The sequence below is a fragment of the Rhinatrema bivittatum genome, chromosome 6, assembly GCF_901001135.1.
Source record: "Rhinatrema bivittatum chromosome 6, aRhiBiv1.1, whole genome shotgun sequence".
Classification (NCBI taxonomy): domain Eukaryota; kingdom Metazoa; phylum Chordata; class Amphibia; order Gymnophiona; family Rhinatrematidae; genus Rhinatrema; species Rhinatrema bivittatum.
The window spans coordinates 38,963,323-38,984,597 of NC_042620.1; the positions used below are offsets into that span (position 1 = coordinate 38,963,323).

Here is a 21,275-nt window from a genome sequence, read left to right on the forward strand (position 1 = left end):
GCCAACTGGACCTTCGCCAATACCAGTCCACGTTCCCCTTAGGTTGAGCCCTTTGGTGCCAGCTGGACTTAGGTGGGCCTCCATGTGACGACTCCCAGTTGATGTAGACAAGGGTATGCCAGAAACCAGCAGAGGTATTGGAGGGCCGAAGACGGTCCAGACGAGGCAGGGTTCCAAAGACCAGGACGCCAACAGGAACAATGGAAGACAGGGGGCATCCAGGCAAAGATAGGCCGAAGCCTGAGAGGCCAGGTACATAGGATACAAGAGGGGAGTCCAAGGCAAGCTGGAGACATGGCAGGCGGCAGGAGGTAAAGTACCAGAAGCAGAGCTGAGGTCAGAGCCAGGAGATCAGATCAAACGTAGTCCAGACGAAGTGGGGGTCAATACCAGAGAATCAGTCCAAGCGTAGTTCAGGCAAAGCAGGGGTCAATACCAGAGACTCAGTCCAAGCGTAGTCCAGGCGAAGCAGGGGTCAATACCAGAGAATCAGTCCAAGCGTAGTCCAGGCGAAGCAGGAGTCAATACCAAAGAATCAGTCCAAGGGTACGAGGAGCAGACGAGGGAACAAGCAGGAACAGGAACCAGGAACAACAACAGGAACAGTACACAGGAACGATGACAGGAACAGGAACCAGGAATGAGCAATGAACACACGAGTAATCGTGGAGACCTGTTGCCAAGGCAGGGAACAAGTGGCTGGGCCCTGCCTTTTATAGAGAGGCCCAGTGATGTCATCATCTGGGGCTGCGGGCTACTTTTCCGCCTCGGCCCTTTTAAGAGTATGCGAGTTGTGCACGCGCGTGCCTAAGCCAGGGCCTGGAGGAAGCAGGATGACGGCGTCACTCCACGGCCCGTGCAGGGAAGCCCGCTGGGCTCAAGGAGGAACCGCACAGGAGTCAGAAGCAGCAGAGGTGGCTGCAGGCGCTCGGGGACAGAGGCTGCTCACCGCCACGAGCGAGGGTGAACCAGAGCTGGCAGCTGGATTCCTGGGGTGAGTAGGCCCAGGCGTGGGCCTACCACGGTCGGGACGCATAACAGTACCCCCCCTTTACGCCCCCCTCCTGGAGGTCGGGGCTTGCCCGGATGGGCATGGTAGAACTGGAGAAGGTGTCCCTTGTCCAGGATGTTACTGGCCGGTTCCCAGGAGTTTTCCTCTGGACCGTAGCCTTCCCACGAGAGAAGGTACTCCCAACGGCGACCTCTTCTCTGGACATCAAGTATTTCTTGAACCCGATAAGTGGTATTGGTCTCGGTGGAAACTGGAAATGGCGCAGGAGTTCTGGTTTGAGCAGAGATACATGGAACGAGTTGTGTATACCCAATGTGGGTGGTAACCGAAGTTGGTAGGTAACTGGTCCAATACGCCGAGTCACAGGGAAGGGAGCAATGTACCTTGGAGCAAACCTTTGAGACGGTAATTTCAACTGTAACGGGTGCTCAACCAGGCCTTTTGGCCTGGCTGAAATTCTGGAGCCAGGTGACGGTGTAAGTCGGTGGCTTTCTTGGCTTGGGTAGCTGCTTGTCAAAGACGTTTATTCGTCTGGTTCCAGAGTGCTTGCAGAGCATTGGCAGTGGCCTGAGCTGCTGGAGAAGGCACTGACAATAGGACTGGTAATGGGAGCTGCGGTTGTCTGCCATAGACTATGGAGAATGGTGAAGCTCTGGTAGCAGCTGCAACATGGGAATTGTGTGAGAATTCTGCCCACAGTAAGAGCTCTGCTCAATTATCCTGTTGATCATTAGAGTAAGATTGCAGGAAATTCTTTAGAGAGTGGTTGGTACTCTCGGCCTGACTGTTGGATTGCGGATGGTATGCAGTCGTTAGGCTGATGTTTATACCAAATTTCTTGCAGAGGTAGCACCAGTAGCGAGCAACAAATTGAGGACCTCTGTCTGAGGCGATATTTGTGGGCAAGCCATTGAGATGAAACACGTGTTGGAAAAAGAGACATGCGAGCTCTGCGGCCGAGGGCAAAGCAGGCAGAGGCACAAAATGAGCCATCTTGGCGAAGCGGTCTATGATGACCCAGATTATCGTATTCCCCTTAGATGGCAGTAAGTCTACGAAAAAATCTGTGGAGAGATGAGTCCACAGCTCTTCTGTTGCAAGCAATGGCTGGAGAAGGCCCCAGGGTCGGCCTACTGGAGGCTTCTGCTGGGCACAGGTGACACATGAGTCCACATAGGTACGGGTGTCAGAGACCATGGTGGACCACCAGTAAAAGCGTTGAAGCAATCCTAAGGTCCAGGCAAGTCCAGTGTGACCAGCAAGTTTGGAGTCGTGCGCCCAACGTAGGACCCTCTCTCGGAGCCGACGAGGCACGATGGTTTTCCCGGCTGGGACCGTGACAGTGGCAGAAAGGCAGATGCAAGCTGTGTTCTTCTTGAATGCCATCAGGGTCAAACGAACGAGACAGGGCGTCTGCTCGGAGATTCTTCTCCGCCGGATGGTATCGGAGCTCGAAGTCAAATCGAGAGAAGAATAAAGCCCAGCGGGCCCGGCGAGCATTGAGATGCTGGGCATGCCAAAGGTGTTCGAGATTCTTGTGGTCGGTATAGACTGTAAATTTATGCTGAGCACCCTCCAACCAGGGGCACCATTCCTTGAGGGCGAGCTTAATAGCCAACAATTCCCGGTCTCCTATATTATAGCTCTGTTCCATATGGGAGAACTTATGGGAAAAGAAAGAGCAAGGAAGGAGAGTCCCTCAAGTGGAATGCTGACTTAAAACTGCCCCGGCTCCAATAGCCATTTCTATGACGAAGAGGCGGCTAGAATCCGGGTGGCGCAGACAAGGTCCGGAAAAGAAGGCATTCTTAAGGTCTTGAAAGGCAGCCAAAGCCTCAGGGGACCAATTTCTTGTATCACTGCCCTTCCTAGTCAAGGCCGTGAGGGGTGCGGACAACACGGAGTAATTTGCTATAAAATGATGGTAGTAGTTGATGAATCCAAGAAATCTTTGGAGTGCCCGTAGGCCCACAGGTTGAGGCCAATTGCGGATACCCTTTAACTTACTAGGGTCCATGGTGAATCCTCGTTGGGAGATGATGTAGCCCAAGAAGGGCAAACTGGACTTTTCAAATAAACATTTATCCAATTTGGCAAATAGGTGGTTTTCGCGAAGCCGCTGGAGGACAGTGCGGACATCAGCCCGATGGGAATCCAGGTCTTTCAAGAAGCTGAGGATATCATCCAGATACGCGACGACCTTAGTATATAAAAGGTCACGAAAGATCTCGTTGATCATCCGTTGAAATACTGCGGAGGCATTGCAGAGTCCGAAAGGCATGATGACGTATTCATAATGCCCATCTCTCGTGTTAAATGCTGTTTTACAAACATACTTTGGGCGAATACAGACTAAATTGTAGGCACCCCGCAGGTTCAACTTGGTAAAGATGGTGGTGCCCTGAAGGCAATCAAACAATTCAGAGATCAAGGGTAATGGGTAACTGTCCTTGCAGGTGATTGCATTTAGGCCGTAGTAATCAATACAAGGTCTTAATGACCCATCCTTCTTACATAGAAACATAGAAATGACGGCAGAAGAAGACCAAACAGCCCATCCAGTCTGCCCAGCAAGTTTCGCACTTCTTTTTTTCTCATACTTATCTGTTACTCTTGGCTCTTAGTAACCATTTGGTTCTATTTCCCTTCTTTCCCTTTCTTGATGAAGAAAAAACCTGCTCCTGCAGGCGAGGTGGATGGTCGGATAAACCCCTTAGCTAGGTTTTCCTGGATGTATTCGGTCATAGCTCAGGTTTCAGGTTGTGACAAGGGATATGTCCTTCCCCTGGGAGGGGTAGTACCCAGTAACAGGTCAATCGGACAATCGAATTTGCGCAGGGGCGGAAGAATATCCGCTTTCTGCTTTGAAAAGATGCCCTCGAAGTCCCCATAAGGAGACAGAAGGCCAGAAATGGCTACTGCAAGGGGAACTGCAGGTGAAGGCTCCACCTTCTTCAGGCATTACTGGTGACAAGCGGAACTCCATTCGGTGAGCTGCAGAGCTCCCCAGTCAAACTGGGGGAGTGATGTTGGAGCCACGGCAACCCCAAGACTATAGGATGAACGGATTTCTCCAACACCAGAAGTTCAATCTCCTCTTCATGGAGAGTGCCGTTGAGTAACCGAACAGATGCTGTTATCTTGGAGATCCGCCCAGGTAGCGGTTCGCCATGGATAGAGGCGATCCACAGAGGGACTTCAATGGTGTGAGTAGGTATGCCTAGGAGGTGTACCAAATCTTTTAAGATAAAACTCCCACCTGCTCCAGAGTCAACTAGAGCCATGGTTGGAAAGGAATGGGAATCCCAGGATAGCGTAACTGGTAATGACAATCGAGGGGCCGGAGCAGTAGTGCCCACGTTCAGGACCCGAACTGAATTTAGGCCCGGGAGTTTCTGAAGGTGGTGGCCGGATGCCCCGCAATACAGGCACAAGCCGGAGTCCCTCCGTCGAAGACGTTCCTCTGTGTAAGGCGCCCACGACCCAGCTGCATAGGTTCCTCAGACTTGGTGGTAGATTGAGACTTACTACTAGTGGGCATACTGGAAGGAGGAGAGCGGGATTGCTCCACAGCAACTCGTCAGGGTGTCCGAACTTCACGGTGACATTCCTGGAGGCGATGATCAATCCGGCCTGTCAAGTCAATTAGATCCTAAAGAGAGGATGGAAGTTCTTGGGTTGCAAGTTCGTCTTTCAATTGGGATGAAAGACCATCCAAATAAATGGCTTGAAGGCAATCTTCTTGCCATGCCAATTCAGTGGCTAGAATCCGAAACTTTATGGTGTAGTCATTGAGGGATCTCTGACTCTGTCACAAGCGTAAGAGATGGGTACTGGCCACAGTCTGCCTGTCAGGATCATTGAAGGTCCAACGGAATATGGTCACGAAGCGTGACAATTCTTGCAGAAGAGAGTCTGAATGCTCCCATAAGGCAGCGGCCCACGCCAAAGCCTTGCCTTCCAAACGAGAAAGGATAAAAGTTACCTTTGTCAGTTCATCCTGGAAGATGGAAGGCTGCAAAGCAAACTGCATATAGCACTGGTTAATAAACCCTCTGCAGAGACGAGGGTCCCCGTTAAAACAGGGTGGGGCGGGTAGGGCCAGAAAAGCACTGGTGGGTGAGGCTGCTGGCGGTGGGCGAGGCTGCTGGCGGTGGGCTGACTAGTGCAGACATCGGAGCTGTGGCACTTGCGTGAATATCCAGCCGAGTGTGGAGATGTTCGCCAGAAGAGGCCAATGCCTCTAGGAACTGCTGCTGTTCTTGTAACTTCAAGGACAGACCAGGAATGGCCTGGAGGGCGGAAGGCTCCGCCAAATCCATGGCCTTGGCAATCTGTTGCACTGATGGTGGACTCTTAGCCCAAGGTGGGGTTGACGCTACCCGCAGGGCAAGCCCTACATGTCCCCACCGTCGGGAGGCGGAGCAGGCTAGGAGACGGAGACCGACTGGAGCTTTGCCAATACCAGCACATGTTCCCCTTAGGTTGAGCCCTTGGGTGTTGGGGCCGGCTGGACTTAGGCGGGCTTCCGTGTGACGACTCCCAGTTGATGTAGACAAGGATACGCCAGAAACCAGCAAAGGTATTGGAGGGCTGAGGATGGTCCGGACGAGACAGGGTTCCAGAGACCCGGACGCCAACAGGAACAATGGAAGACAGGGGGGCGTCCAGGCAAAGATAGGCCGAAGCCTGAGAGGCCAGGTCCATAGAATTCAAGAGGGGAGTCCAAGGCAAGCTGGAGTCAGGGCAGGCGGCAGGAGGTGAAGTACCAGAAACAGAGCTGAAGTCAGAGCCAGGAGCTCAGATCAAACGTAGTTCAGATAAAGCGGGGTCAATACCAGAGAATCAGTCCAAGCATAGTCCAGGCAAAGCAGGGGTCAATACCAGAGAATCAGTCCAAGTGTAGTCCAGGCGAAGCAGGGGTCAATACCAGAGAATCAGTCCAAGGGTATGAGGAGCAGATGAGGGAACAAGCAGGAACAGGAACCAGGAACAACAACAGGAGCAGTAGATAGGAACGATGACAGGACAGGAACCAGGAACGAGCAACGAACACACGAGTAATCGTGGAGACCTGTTGCCAAGGCAGGGAACAAGTGGCTTGGCCCTGCCTTTTATACAGAGGCTCAGTGATGTCATCATTCAGGGCCGCGGGCTACTTTCCCGCCATGGCCCCTTTAAGAGTGCACGAGTTGCGCGCATGCTCACCTAAGCCAAGGCCCGGAGGAAGCAGGACGGCGGCGTCACTCCGCGGCCCGTGCAGGAGGCCCGCCGGGCGCAAGGAGGAACTGCGCAGGAGTCAGAAGTGGCAGAGGTGGCTGCAGGCGCTCGGGGACGGAGGCGGCTGCCCACTGCCACGAGCGAGGGTGAACCAGAGCTGGCAGCTGGATTCCTGGGGTGAGTAGGCCCAGGTGTGGGCCTACCACAGCTTGGACATGTAACAATATAAACTGGTTGGAGATGGTCCATAGTTTGGCTACTAAAATAGTCAGTGGTCTTTGTTCTAAAGTATACGAGGACAGACTTGAATATGTAAACATGTATACCCTAGAGGAAACGTGGAATAGGGGAGAAATGATAGAGAAATTTAAATACCTCCAATGTTTCCATGCAGAGGAGGCAAGCCTCTTTCAAAAGAAAGGAGGTTCTAGAATGAGAGGTCATGAGATGAGGGTAAAAGGGGCTAGACTCAGGAGTAATCTAAACAAATATTTCTTTACAGAAAGAATGGTGGATGTATGGCAATATTAGGAAAGGAATGGAGAATAAAATGGAGAATGTCATAGTATCTCTGTATTGCTCCATGGTGAAACTACACCTAGAGTACTGTGTGCAGTTCTGTTGCCACATCTTAAAAAAGATATAGCTGAACTAGAAAAGGTTCAGAGAAGGGTGACCAAAATGATAAGAAGAATGAAACAGCACCTTATGAAGAAAGGCTGAAGAGATTAATGCTGTTCATCTTGGAGAAGAGACAGCTGAGGGGGGATATGATAGAGGTCTATAAAATCATGAATGGAATAGAACAGGTAAATGTGAATTGGTTATTTATTCTTTCAAATAATACAAATACTAGGGGACACTCCATGAAGTTAGTAAGTAGCACATTTAAAACAAATCGAAAACAATTATTTTTCAGTTAAGGTCTGGAATTCATTGCGGATGATGTGGTAAAGGCAGCTAGCATAGCTAGGTTCAAGAAAGGTTTGGATCAGATAAACGTGGGAAAAGCTACTACTTATCCCTAGGTGTTTATGGCATGGGATCTATCTACTTTTTGGGATCATGCCAGGTACCTGTGACCTGGATTAACTACTGTTGGAAACAGGACACTGGGCTTGATAGCCCTCAGTCTGACCCAGTATAGCAATCCTTATGTTCTTACAGAACAACCTCCTTGTAGAGGTGGTGGAGACAAGGACAGTATCTGAATTCAAGAAAGCATAGGACAAACCCACAGGATTTCTGAGCGGGTAGTAGTAGGGATTGTAAAGCAGAATAGTTGGGGTGGATGGACAGACTAGATAGGCCATAATGGTCTTTTTCTGCCATTATGTTTCTGTGTAAAGCTAGTACTTTATTTAAATGCCTTTCATTCTCAATTCAAGGAAATCTATTATTTCTAGTGTATCTATAACACTTGTGGGCGTAACACTCTGAACCATGCTCTCTTGAGGGAATGTCAGTTTTCCCCTACTATTTAGTTTAAAAGCTGCATTATTTCATTTTTTATTCTTAGTGCCAGCAGTCTAGTTCCATCCTGGTTGAGGTGGAGGCAAGTTGGACAATTCCTGGAGGAGAAGTCCATAAACTGCTATTAATCAAGTTGACTTAGGGAAAGCAAAATTGCTTACCTTTAATAGGTGTTATCTCAGGACAGCAGGATATAGTTCTCACATATGGGTGACATCATCGATGGTACGGAAAAACATCTGTCAAAGTTTCTAGAAACTTTTGACTGGCACACTGAAGCCACTGAGCATGCCCAGCATGCCATGATCCCTGCAGCCACAGGGGTCTCCCTTCAGTCTCATTTGTAGCAATAAGTGCGAGCGAAAAAAATAGAATAATAAAACATATCGGACCCAACACCGCGGGGTGGCGGGTGGGTTTCGTGAGGACTATATCCTGCTGCCCTGGGATAACACCTATTACAGGTAAGAAATTTTGCTTTATCCCAGGACAAGCAGGATAATAGTCCTCACATATGGATGATTAGCAATCTACAGGCTGAGTCATATTTGCTTTGGACCAACAGTGCACAACTTGTGCAACAGGCACAACAACTGGTGCGATGTAGGAAAAAATGAGGCAGCCTGAAATCACAGCAGGTTGGATGTGGAAGGAGTTGGAGATTAAACTGAGAACAAGTTCTTTAAAACAGATTGACCATAGGCTGAGTCTTGTCGTCCTTCCTTGTCCAAATAGTAATGTGCTGCAAGGTGTGAAGAGAACTCCAAGTTGCAGCTTTACAGATATCGGCAATAGGCACTGAACGGTAGTGTGCTACTGATGTTGACATAGTCCTTATTGAGTGCGCCTTTACTCGCCCCTGGAGAGGAAGGCCTGCTTTCTCATAGCAGCATTCAATATAGTCTGCTAGCCAGTTGGAGAGAGTTTGTTTGCCCACTGCAACTCCTGGCTTGTTTTTGTCAAAAGAAACGAAGAGTTGGGTGGATTTCCTATGGACTGCAGTGCGGTCTAGGTAAAATGCAAGTGCACGTTTACAGTCCAAAGTGTGTAAAACTCTCTCGCCCTAGTGATAGTGAGGCCTTGGGAAGAAAGTGGGATTGGTTAAGGTGAAAATCTGTTACCACCTTAAGCAAGAATTTGGGGTGAGTGTGGAGGACCACTGGGTCATGTAGGAGCCTTGAATAGGGTAAGTGAGAAGAGCTTGTAACTCACTGACCCACCTAGCCGATGTAATGACCACTAGGAATAGTACTTTCCATGTAAGAAATTTTACATCACAGGAATGCAAAGGCTCAAACGGGGGCCGCAATGAGCCTTGCAAGGACTACATTTAGACCCCATTTCGTAACTGGTGGTCGAATGGGAGGCTTAAGTTGGAGTAAGTCCCTCATAAACTGGCTCACTAGGGGTTGTGCTGTTATCGGGGCATCTCCTATTCCCTTGTAATATGCTGTAATGGCACTCAGGTGTACACGCACAGAAGACGTCTGGAGATCAGAATCTGAGAGGTGACACAGATAGTCTAATAGAGAAGGAGTGGGGCAGGAGAAAGGGTCAATACCTTTTAGTGTGCCCCACTTGGTAAATCTAGTCCACTTGGAGTGGTAAGATTTATGTGTGGAAGGCTTTCATGAAGCTACGAGAACCTGAGAGACTTGAGTGGACAGATTGAGCGGTTGTAGGATTAAGCTTTCAACATCCAAGCTGTTAGGGCAAGGCTTGGTAGGTTGGGATGGCGCAACATGCCTTGGTTCAGAGTTATGAGAGTGGGTGCTGTGCCCAGTCGAATTGGATCTGAGATCGAGAGGTCGAGGAGTATGGGAAACCATACTTGTCGAGGCCAGTACGGGGCTATGAGGATCATGGTCCCTCTGTCCTGCTGTAGTTTCATGAGAGTTTTGGATATGAGCGGAATCGGAAGATATGCATATAGAAGTCCTGTGTTCCAGGGGCGAGCAAAGGCATCCCTGGGGAACGTTTGTCGACGGCTGTGGAGGGAGCAGAACCTTTCCACTTTGTGGTTCAGTTTGGACGCAAAGAGGTCTATGGTTGGGTGACCCCCAGCATTGAAAGATTTTGCTCGCTACACAGGGATCCAGAGACCATTTGTGGGGATGGAAATGTCGACTGAGATTGTCCGCTAGGACATTTTGAATGCCTGCTAGATAAGTTGCTCAGAGATGCATGGAGTGCTCAAGAGCCCAGGCCCAAATCTGTACTGCTTCTTGACATAGCAGATAAGAGCCTGTGCCTCCCTGCTTGTTTATGTACCACATTGCTACTGTGTTGTCTATTTGTATCAGCACAATCTTGTTTGAGAGGCAATCTTTGAAGGCATAAAGGGCATAACGAATTGCTCGAAGTTCTAAGAAGTTGATCTGACAGTTCATTTTGAGCATAGTCCACGTACCTTGTTTGAAGGTTGTTGACGTGAGCCCCCCATCCCAAGTTGGAGGCATCTGTGGTCAAGATAACTTGCGGATTTGGTTGCTGGAATGGTAGACCAGCTTGTAAGGCAGTTCGGTTTGTCCACTAGTGGAGCGAAAGACGCAACTGGTGGGTGACTTGTACTGTGTACGACAGTGATTGAAAAGCTTGGATCCATTGAGATTTCAAAGTCCATTGAGTTCTTCTCATGGCTAATTTCACCATAGGGGTCACATGTACTGTTGAAGCCATGTGGCCTAGTAGTACGAGAAGCTGATGGGCAGAGGCGAACTCACAGTGGGTTATAGAGTTTTGTAAGCATGCGAGATTGTTCGCATGATCGTCTGGAAGAAAGGCTTTTGCCACTGTGGTGTTGAGGTCCGCTCCGATGAATGTGAGGAGCTGAGATGGGTCAATGTGGGATTTTTGATAGTTGATTAAAAATCCCAGGCAGTGTAATATTCTTATTGTGCTTTGTAAGGCAGATAGAGCTTCTGTCTGGATGGACTCCTGATTAGCCAATTGTCTAGGTAGGGAAAAACATGAATGCTGTTTTTTCTGAGATGCGCCACAGTCACTGCAAGACATTTTGTAAACACTCTAGGTGCAGAGGCTAGTCCGAATGGTAGGACACGGTACTGGTAATGATATCTTCCACTACAAATCGTAGGTACTTGAGATATTGTGTGGAAATGGGTATGTGCGCGTAGGCGTCTTGAAGATCCAGAGAACAGAGCCAATCTCCTTGATGTAGCAAAGGAAGGATGGTTCCCAAGGATACCATTCTGAACTTTTCTTTTTGAAGACATTTGTTGAGATTGCGGAGGTCTAAGATGGGTCGGAGACCGCCTGATTTCTTTGGAATTAGGAAATATTGGGAATAGAACCCTCTGACTTGTTGAGACCGGGGAACGGGTTTGACAGCTCTGGCAGTCAGCAGGGTGGAGAGTTCTAGTTGAAGTTGAGATGTGACGACAGCGAATGTCCGAAAAGGAATGGGTGGAGAATGTGGGGATATTGTGGTAAATTTGAGATGGTATCCCCGATTCATTATGGCTAATACCCATTGATCTTTGGTGATGAGACTCCATTGGTGTTTGAAATAATGGAGTCGACCTCCTACAGGTAAGTAGGGTTGTGATTAATGGAGAGGCTTCTGTTCTCTTGCTTCTCTTCAAAAACCAGATGCTGGTCCAGTTTGTGGAGGTGGGTGGGTTTTTGTTTGTTTTGGTTGACGTGGATGTCCTCTTTGTGGTGGATGGAAAGGGCGTGCCGAAGAAGTAGGCAGATAGTACTTACGAAGCCGATAGAAGGGCATTCTGGTGTCCCTTCTTGTGGGTTTCCGCACTGAGGATGGTTGGTCCGATGGCAATTTGGAGAGTTGGCGGAGTGTCTCATGGTGATCTTTTAGTTGGGAGAGAGTGTCCTGAATCTTTTCTCCAAAGAGATTGTCTCCAGTACATGGGAGATCTGCCATTCTTTTGGACTTCTAATTTGATATCTGAGGCCTTAAGCCAAGCACCTCCATGCACTGATTCCCGTGGCTGACAGATGGGTAGATGTATCGAAGGAGTCATAAGTGGCCCGTACTTCATATTTGCCAACTCTAGGCCTTTGGCAATAAGTGTGTTAAGTGTCAGCTATTGTTGCTGAGGAAGATTATCAGCAATATCTTGGACTTGCTTCCACAAGTTTCTTTGATATTGCATCATATAAAGCTGATATGCCGCAATCCTAGACACAAGCATGGATCCTTGAAATACTTTTCTTCCCAACCCATCCAATAATTTCTGTTCCTTTCCTGGAGGAGCAGAAGAATGTGTTTTTGCTTCCTTGCCTTTTTCTGAGCCGATTCAACAACCACTGATTGGTGTGGCAATTGTGGCTTCTGAAAACCTGGGGTATGTTGAACCAGGTATGTCGCGTCTGTTCTTCTGTTGATAGCTGGTACAGAGCAAGGATGCTCCCATAGGCGATGTTGAAGTTCCAGAAGCACTTCATGAATGGGTATTGCCATTACTTCCTTTGGTGCATCTACAAACTGTAGGACTTAAAGTGTCTTGTGTCTCATATCTTCTTCAGTGAGTAACAAAAGGAATGGTATCTGCCATTTCCTTTATAAAGTTTGCAAAGGACAGGTGCTCAGGAGGGGACTTCCTCCTTTCTTCTGGTGGAGAAGGTTCAGATACTAGGTCTTCATTATCAGTATCAGTGTCCACATCCTCCCAAGGACTATAGTGAGGTTGGAAATGAAACCCAGAGGGATCCAAGGTGTCTTCTGTAAGCGGATGCTTTATTTTAGAAGCAGACTTTGATGTATGTTTTGGAATTTGCTTTGGCATTGATGGAGGCAGAAAAGGCCTCGATGGAGAATCGAAAGGCCTCGATGGCATTGATAGTAATCGGTGGCCGGCATCGCCCGATGGACCTGGCTGTGAAGGTATCGATGAACCCTGGCGTGGCACTGAAGGCACCGATGGTATGCGGGGTTTCTGAAGGCCCAATGGCCCTGGTAAAAGGATCCAAGTACCCTTCATCATCCTCTGATGAGCCTGGAATGGGTCATCGGTGGATGCTTTGGCATCGATGGTGTCGATGGCGGCATCGGAAGATTCATCGATGGAATTGGTGCCGGTGCTGGAAAGGCACCGATTAAGGCATCAAGTCTGTTGAGAAGAGGTTGAAAAACTGACGGTTCCAGTGTCGGTGCCAGTGGTTGTACTGGTGCTGGTACCGATGGAGGCTGGAATTTCTGAAAAGCCTCGATAATTGCCTGTTGAACCATGGAAGTCACTTCTTCCCTGGAGACTGGGACTGGGTCCACTGTCACAGGAGAAGGCAAGACTGGCACTACTGGCACTTCTACATCAGAATGTGGTGGCACAGTTTCTAACACCGATTCCGGTGGAGAGTGCCTCGGTGTCTCGGGTATAGAGGGGCATGGCAGCTCTAATACCCGGACCCACCTCGTCATCGGCTCAACGTCCTTCGATGCCGATGCGGAAACCGATTCTCCTGATGGAACAGAGTCAGACTGGTGACGATGGCGTCGTTTCTCTCGATGGTCTTTACTGGATATCGAGGAAGGCGCTATTGAAGATCCAGATGGGGTTGGTGATGGACGGTCATCGACCTTTTTCTTTCTTCGATGCTTTTCAACAGAGGATGAAGGTTTCTTCGGTGACGATGTCGAAGATGACGATGGAGTTACCTTTTTAAAAAGTTCCTCCATTTTATCAAGACGGACACGCCTGCCCTTCGGTGTCATCTGGGTGTGCGGACATCATGGCCTGATCCCAGGCAGAGAACCCAAATGTTATGCGGGTCTGTTATTGACATTGTTCGGGGACAACTTGGACATTTTTTTTTGGCCATGGTGAACGAAGGTCGGGTAACGGTTGGTGGCTGCGGGTACGAGGTAACCGGAATCGACTGAAAATTGATTCAAAAAGTACTCACCGAACGGTACGCCGAAGGGAGACCCGAGTAGGTTATTTTCTGACAGAAAAGTTATATTTTTCGTAAGGAAAATGTTGTGAGAAAAACTCACAGAGGAAAAAAAGAGACTGAAGGGAGACCCCTGTGGCTGCAGGGATCATGGCATGCTGGGCCTGCTCAGTGGCCTAAGTGTGCCAGTCAAAAGTGTGCCAGTCAAAAGTTTCTAGAAACTTGACAGAAGTTTTTCCGTACCAGGGCTCCATCGATGATGTCACCCTTATGTGAGGACTATTATCCTGCTTGTCCTGGGATAATAGCCGCTGCTTATTACCGGCATTAGTAGCATAGGATCTGTTTTTTTTTTCATAAAGATTTTATTGAGTTTTCATTTACAATACAATACAATGTTAAACTATGTTCCTGTACAAAGAGAAAATCAAAACATTCTATAATCAAAGTACATGGATACCATATTCACCACAGGGAGATGTAATCATCCGTTCTTCCCACCCCTCCCAGCCCAGTACGAATAGGGAAACAACAAAATTGTGGAAATGAAGCCTAAAACAACAGGTCAAAAAGGAAAGAGAAAATGAGAAAAAGAAAAGAAACACAGAAATTGAGGACCTTAACAAATAAGTCTATCCATACGACATGCAATCGTGATAGAACTGTAACAAATTTCTGGAAGCCTTTGGGAGTCCTACTTAACAGTTGGAGTCATATCACGAGTGACAACAAGGATCTATTTAATGTTTGAGTGCTTGCCAGGTTCTTGTAACCTGGTTTGGTCACTGTTGAGAACAGGATACTGGGCTTCTTGGAACCTCGATCTAACCAATATGGCAACTTCTTATATTCTTATAAGGCCTTCACAACGGAAAAAGTTCCCCTTTCCACAGAATGTTCCCCAATTTCTTATGAATCTAAACCTCTCCTCCCTGGACTAGTGCCTCATCCATGCATTGAGACTCTGGAACTCTGCTTGTCTCTATGGCTCTGCAAGTGGAACAGATAGCATTTCACAGAATGCTGGATTTCAATTTCTTTCCTAACAACTATATTTGTCTTCCAGAACCTCTCTGCAGTTCTTCCATAGGTTGTTGGTACCAACATTTTTCACAGTGGTATACTCCTCCCCAGCACTTTGTAAAATTCTGGCTAGGTATTGTGATAGATTTGCTACCCTCGCACAGGGTAGGCAAGTCAACATACAATGTTCATGATCACCAACCACCCAACTATCTTATGTTTCTGATAACAGTGACCGCTGCAGTCTTAACCATGTCCTCCTGGGCCCCTCCCACAGGAGACTTATCCATGGAATAATGCATCACTTGCAAATATGTTTGCTTAGAAAATTACACCATGAAAACTACCCATTCGGAACATTTTTGTGGAAATGTACATGCATACTTTTGGAAATCCAAAAGTATGCAAGCAGGTCCAAACCCTTCACTAACTCTACCTCCCAGAACACCTCCACTCTGGGTAAACTTATGCACATACAGGCTATATGCATGCAAGTTTGCCCGAATATTGGGTGGGCAATTTTATAATCAGTCATTTCTGTGGATAAAGTACTTTTTTACCCACGGTATTATGTGCATAAATGGACATTCTAAAGCTGACCCAGATTCAGTGTACATAAAAATATGTGCATTACTCAGTTTTGAAAGAATACATATTATTTTCCTTGAACTTTTTTCCCTGCTTGAAAAACTGATTTAAATATTGCAACTACTTTATCCAAGAAATTTTGCTTTGATTGTTAAGGCAAATCCTGTAGGTAAAAAGTACCTGCCTTTTGATTATTGCCCCCATGTGTACAGTATTTCCAGTTCTATATAATATAACGCCATACTACCCATTTATTATAACGTGTGTGTACTAAATCTGTAGCCAGTTAATGCTTTAACTCTCACAGAGACAGAAATTTTAAACAAGGTAAATGTTTTTCATTCTTACAGAAATAGTTTCTCATCTACCAATGAGGGCTCCCACAATCATTTTTAGTCATACAGAATAATAAATAAAATGCATGCTTTACTTTGTAGTAGCATCAGAGGATGCGACTGTGATGAAGGAAGGAGTCTTTCGCATAACATTTAGGTCACTGCAGAAAATAAAAAACAAAACTTTTAGTGTTATGAAACCTCCAATACTCCTGCATTATATTACATATATACATATATTACATATTGAGCTTCAGAACCAGGCATGAGGCAGAACCTAAAAAGACAAGGAGGGAAAGCATGTAAACGCATGGCTTTGGGAATGCTTGTAGAAGGACCGTGTGTGGCTGTGGGATGCAGCTGTGGAGGGGTTTGTCGTGGGAATGTGTCTGGGGTGAAAGGAGGATTGGGTGTACGAGGGGGATATGGGTGGGGTGTGCACGGTCAGATGTGTGCGCGTTTGGATGGGAGTGTGTGTGTGTGTGTGTTGGGGATGTCTGTGTCCTAGCAATGGAGGTGTATTTTTGGGAATGAGAAGGTGTAGTAATAAGAGAATGCGCGTGTGGGGGTTTCTGGGGGAATGGATGTGTGGGGTATGCGTTGTGTGTTTTTGGGTGGATATGGGGTTCTGTGGGTTTCTGGAGGGATTGTGTGTTTATGGGGGTTTTGGGGTGTGTTTTTTTGGGTATGGCTGTGTGTTTATAGGTAGCAGATGTGGTTATGAGGAAGTGTGTGTGTGGTTGTTTGTGAGTGGGGATTGAATGTGTTTGGAGGGACTGTGTATATGCAGGTGCTTGGGGATATGGGTGTATATGTATTTGTGGAGGAGCTGTAAATTGGTGTGTATAGGTGTCGGGTTGTGTGCTGGAGGATGGATGTGTGTTGGATTTGTGTGTGAGCAGGGTAATGTGTGGCAGGGTTGTGTGTGTAAGGGGAGTTGTTAGGTTTGTTTTTGAGGGTTATCACTGTGTGGATGTAGATAGGGGGTATGTGTGTGTGTGTTTGTGGGTGAATGGAGAAGTTGCATCATTTATTTTCCCTGTCTCTGTGGGGGAATGTAGATGTGGAATGGGGTTTGCTGGGAGCAGGTGGGGGTGAGTGTATGTGTAATGAGTGGGGGTGTGTGTATGGGGATGTGCATGTGTGGAGGGGATGTATGTGGGGGGATGTATGTGGGGGTGTGTGGAAATGTGTGTGTGTGTGTGGAGAGGAGGAGGGGTGTGAGAGGGGATGTGTAGGAGTGATGGGAGCATGTGTGGGTATGTGTTGGAGTGTAGGGGTGCGTGTGAAAGAGGGGTGGGTGTGAGGGGTCTGTAGGTGTGTGTGTGTATGTGTATGGGGGCAATGTAGGGATGGTGTGCGTTCTTTGGAAATGTCTTTTTGTGCCATCCTTTGCTTGCTGCTTCAATTATTTTCCAAGTCTTTGTGTCTCTGCCTGTGTTGCTTTGTCCCACAGTGCTGGAAGGGTGGGGTGGGGGCATTTGGAATGGAGCTCTGGTCAGCATTCTTAACAGTTGTAACAGCTTCTAACAGTTTCCCATAGAAAGCAATGGAGATTTTTTTTTGGAGGCTCAGTTCTCTGGAAATATTGATCTGATGTTTTTGATTTATTTCAGGGCAGGGCCAAGAGATATAAGACTTTGGCTGTACGTGCCCACTTGCAAAACTGGGCGCACACGTATGCAAGCGGAGGCTATTTTATAACATACACATGCATGGAGTACTTTTGCCTGTAGCGGTAGGATAAGACCAGTACCTTAATCTATATAGCGTATGATAGATAACCAAAAGGTCTGGATCTTAGAACACGCCCAAAACTGATGGCCTAAAGAGCCTGGCAACATTTTACATTTAACACATATATGTCTGAGGTAGCAATCCCCAGTCGATGTGCCATCTGTTGTGGATAATAATACCTCATTAAAAATGTATATTGGACCTCACGAAGGGCAACATTACTAGTGAGAAACTTTATCTTCCCAAAACACTTCTCATATTGTGTTTCCAAAAATTCTAAGTCTAGTTCTGACTGCCACTTCTCCAAAATTTTCCTGAAATTGATCTTCGGTTTCAATTTACTTAATGTGGTATAGAAATAGGAGACTGAATAGTCAGATGGATCATCCACATCAAAAATCTGTGAAAGAAGTAATCTCTGTTCACTGCCCCAATCCCACACTCCCAGAGATTGAATGTAATGCCTTGTTTGTAAATGATCGAAAAAGTTTATTGTTTAGACTATATTCCTCCAGCATTGCTTGAAACAAGTTTATAATAAAATGTCAAAAATTGCGCAATTAACTTAAGCCCCTTAGAAGCCCATACAGCAAAAACTTGCTGTAACAGGCCTAGTGGGAAGGCCTTATTTCCAATCATGGGCAAAAATTGAGAAATAGGCCACTCCAAATTTTAGTGGACATTTCCTGTATTAGGTTGGTAGTCTAGAGAATTTCAAGTGTAAAATATATCCCAGCCTCAGTGGGGTAAACAAAATATTCTCCAAAAGAACCGGAGTATAAAATTGCGTATCCAGAAGCCAATCAGCAACATTTTGCAAATTACATGCAATATTATAAAGCTTTAGGTCCGCCAAACCCAAACTCCCACACTCACATTTATGCATGAACTTTGCTAATGCCATGCTCGGTTTTCCACTCTTCCATAAGTATTTTAGCAATAACCCCTCCAGCTGATATAGGTCTCGTCTGGCTAAGTAGCAAGAAATGGTTTGAAACACATACAATCTTATCCAAAAGGAAGCTGAAATTCCAAAATAATTTTTCAAAATTATGCCAAAAAATTGAGTGTTTTTTATTTATTTGTTTTTCAATTTTTAATTTTTATATATTTTTTTATATATATATAAACCGCATCAGCAAGCCTGTCAACGTGCCTCAATATATTCTCAAAGACTGCCTGGACTACTCAATCATTTGCGATTTTCTTAGTGTCAATTATGGTATAATTTTCTTAGTGTCAATTATGGTATAATTGGCACTAAGAAAACCGCAAATGATTGAGTAGTCTGGGCGGTCTCTGAGAATATATTGAGACACGTTGACAGGCTTGCTGATGCAGTTTTTGTATATATAAAAAAATATATATAAAGTAAAAATTGAAAAACAAATAAAAAACACTAAGGGGCGGATTTTAAAAGGGTTAGGCACGTAAGTTACGCGCCTAACACTTTAAACCCCCCGCCCCCCCCCCGTGCGCCGAGCCTATTTTGCATAGGTTTGGCGGCGCGCGCAAGCCCCGGGATGCGTGTATGTCCCAGGGCTTGCAAAAATGGGCGATCTGTGGGCATGTCCGGGGGCGTGGCTGCGGTACGGGGGTGGTCCGGGGGCGTGGCCGAGTGCCCCGACACAGCGACCTGTATCGGGGCCTCTCTGGCAGGCGTAACTCCATCGAACAAGGTAGGGGGGAATTTAGATAGGGCCGTGGGGGTGGCTTAGATAGGGGAAGGGAGGGAAAGGTGGGAAGGATCCAAAAAATAGTTCCCTCCAAGGCCTCTCTGATTTTGGAGCGGCCTTGGAGGGAACGGGGAAAGCCATCGGGGCTCCCCTTGGGCTCGGCACGCGCAAGGTGTACATGTGTGCACCCCCTTGCGTGCGCCGACCCTGAATTTTATAACATGTGCGCGGCAGCACGCGTATGTTATAAAATCAGGTGTACATTTGTGCGCACTGGGTAGCGCACACAAATGTACCCCACACGCGCAAAATGTGAAATCGGCCCCTAAATTTTTTGGCATAATATTGAAAAATTATTTTGGAATTTCGATTTCCTTTTGGATAAGAGAATATAACGTAGGAATCGTTTGTGGCTCTTTTTTTATATTGAAACACATACAGCCATTTAGGCAGTATTATCATTTGAAAAAGGTTTATCCTTCTGGCCAGTGACTGGGGGAAGTCCTGTTAGCTCCTCAGCATCGTTTCTGATACATCAAATACATTTTGAAAGTTTATTTGAAATAGTCGCAATAACCTAAATAGGTAAAAGATTCAGAGACTCAATGCCTTTACCAGATCATCTATGGGCAGCACTTCATATTTATCCAGGATTAGTTTTAACTCTGCCAGCCCACCATATATGGAAAATTCCTCTAGTAAGACTTGGAGGGAAGGCTGTGGGTCCACAATGTGAAGCAAAATATCATCTGCAAACTGTGTCAATTTAAATTGCACCCCCTTGATTCAAGCATTACTCCTAATGCGCTGACGTAGTGGGTCTAAGGATAAAATATATAACAGGGGTAAAAGCAGGCATCCCTGTCTCATACCCGTACCCAGTGAAAACTCTGCCGATTTATATCCATTTACCATCATGTATGCTCAAGGGTCATTGTATAAAGTACGTATTTCTTGAACAAAATATCCCTCTCTCACAAATGCCTGCAAGGTATGAAACATAAAGTCCTTCAAGAAGCCGCCTGGTTTTAATTACCACTTTTTTAGCCGCTCCTGCTGGTGACGACTGCATCAATGTTGAGGTCGATGGAAGTAGCTGAATTTTGAATAGACTTTCCATTTTCTCCAGATGGGCCCATCTGCCTTTAGCCGTCATTTCGACATATTGAGGAAACGAAGTAACATAGTACATACTCATCTTGGGTTTCGGTGATCGACATTGTACAAGGGCAATTAGGGTATTTTTTAAACCCGGTTGCTATTATAACTAATTTTGAAGGCCGGGCAGCCGTCAACAGCCTTCTGGCAACAGGGGTAAGTTTTGAGAATTTTTTTGAAACTTTTTCCGTGAGGAAAAAATGTGTGAAGAACCGCAAAGTTAACTGCAGCACAGAAAAAAGAAGACTGAAGGGAGACCCCCTGTGGCTCGAGGGATAATGGCATGCTGGGCATGCTCAGTGAACTCAGTGTGCCAGTCAAAAGTTTCTAGAAACTTTGACAGAAAGTTTTCTGTGATAGGGCTCCGTCCAATGACGTCACCCATATGTGAGGACTACATCCTGCTTGTCTTGGGATAAACCATATATCCCTTCCACTAATTCCCCCATCTCCACCCTGAACCACCCCAGAAACTTTCACCATCACACCCTTCTGCCCCCATCCCCCTGAGCTAGAATATGTGAAAGAAACAGAAATAACAACCAAACCTCTATCATAAAACTGAGAAAAGGCATGGAGGAACAATAACTGTGAACTCCCTCTCTCATGAAAGCTCAGAGAGAAAGATAGATAAAGAGTGAAAGGGAGGGAAAAAATTCCCTGCCCACGTTAAGGATATGAGGCATCAAGCAGCTTTACACAGTATCGTTGGGAACATTATCTTCTGCCTGTGCAACTCGCAGTTCACTGGTTTGCCACCATGAATCACCCTCAGCCACGCCAGGTGAAGCATGGCGAACTTCAGGCCTTGGTTTCTCAGCTCCCTCTTGACCTCCGCAAATACCACGCGATGCCTCTGAACCTCCGCAGAAAAGTCTTGGAACAGGAAAATATATGCACGTTGGTAGCACAATTCTTTCTGTTGCCACCCTGACTACATAAGCTGGCATTTGTCCATAAAACTGTGCACTCGGACTATAACTGCCTTAAGTCTTTCGTTTGTCTTAGGCATCTGTGCCAATGTACGGTATGCATGGTCTAATTTTACTCTGCTCCTTTTAGTAGAAACGATTTTTATTAAAGAAGAAAATTTGGAACCGCACATCAGGTATTAGAGACATCTGGTTTCATCTATATCCCCAAAACCTTTAACAACTCAATATAACAAACAAGGTACTT

At 46.6% G+C, this 21,275-nt stretch overlaps 1 protein-coding gene across 1 annotated transcript in view; it reads right to left on the bottom strand.

Moving 5' to 3' along the window:
* The window catches only part of CFAP221 (cilia and flagella associated protein 221), a 269,346-nt gene that overhangs the window by 12,263 nt on the left and 235,808 nt on the right, over nt 1-21,275 (bottom strand). The window contains 1 exon segment of the mRNA XM_029605315.1: nt 15,621-15,686. Within this exon segment, the coding sequence (XP_029461175.1) occupies nt 15,621-15,686 (66 nt within the window).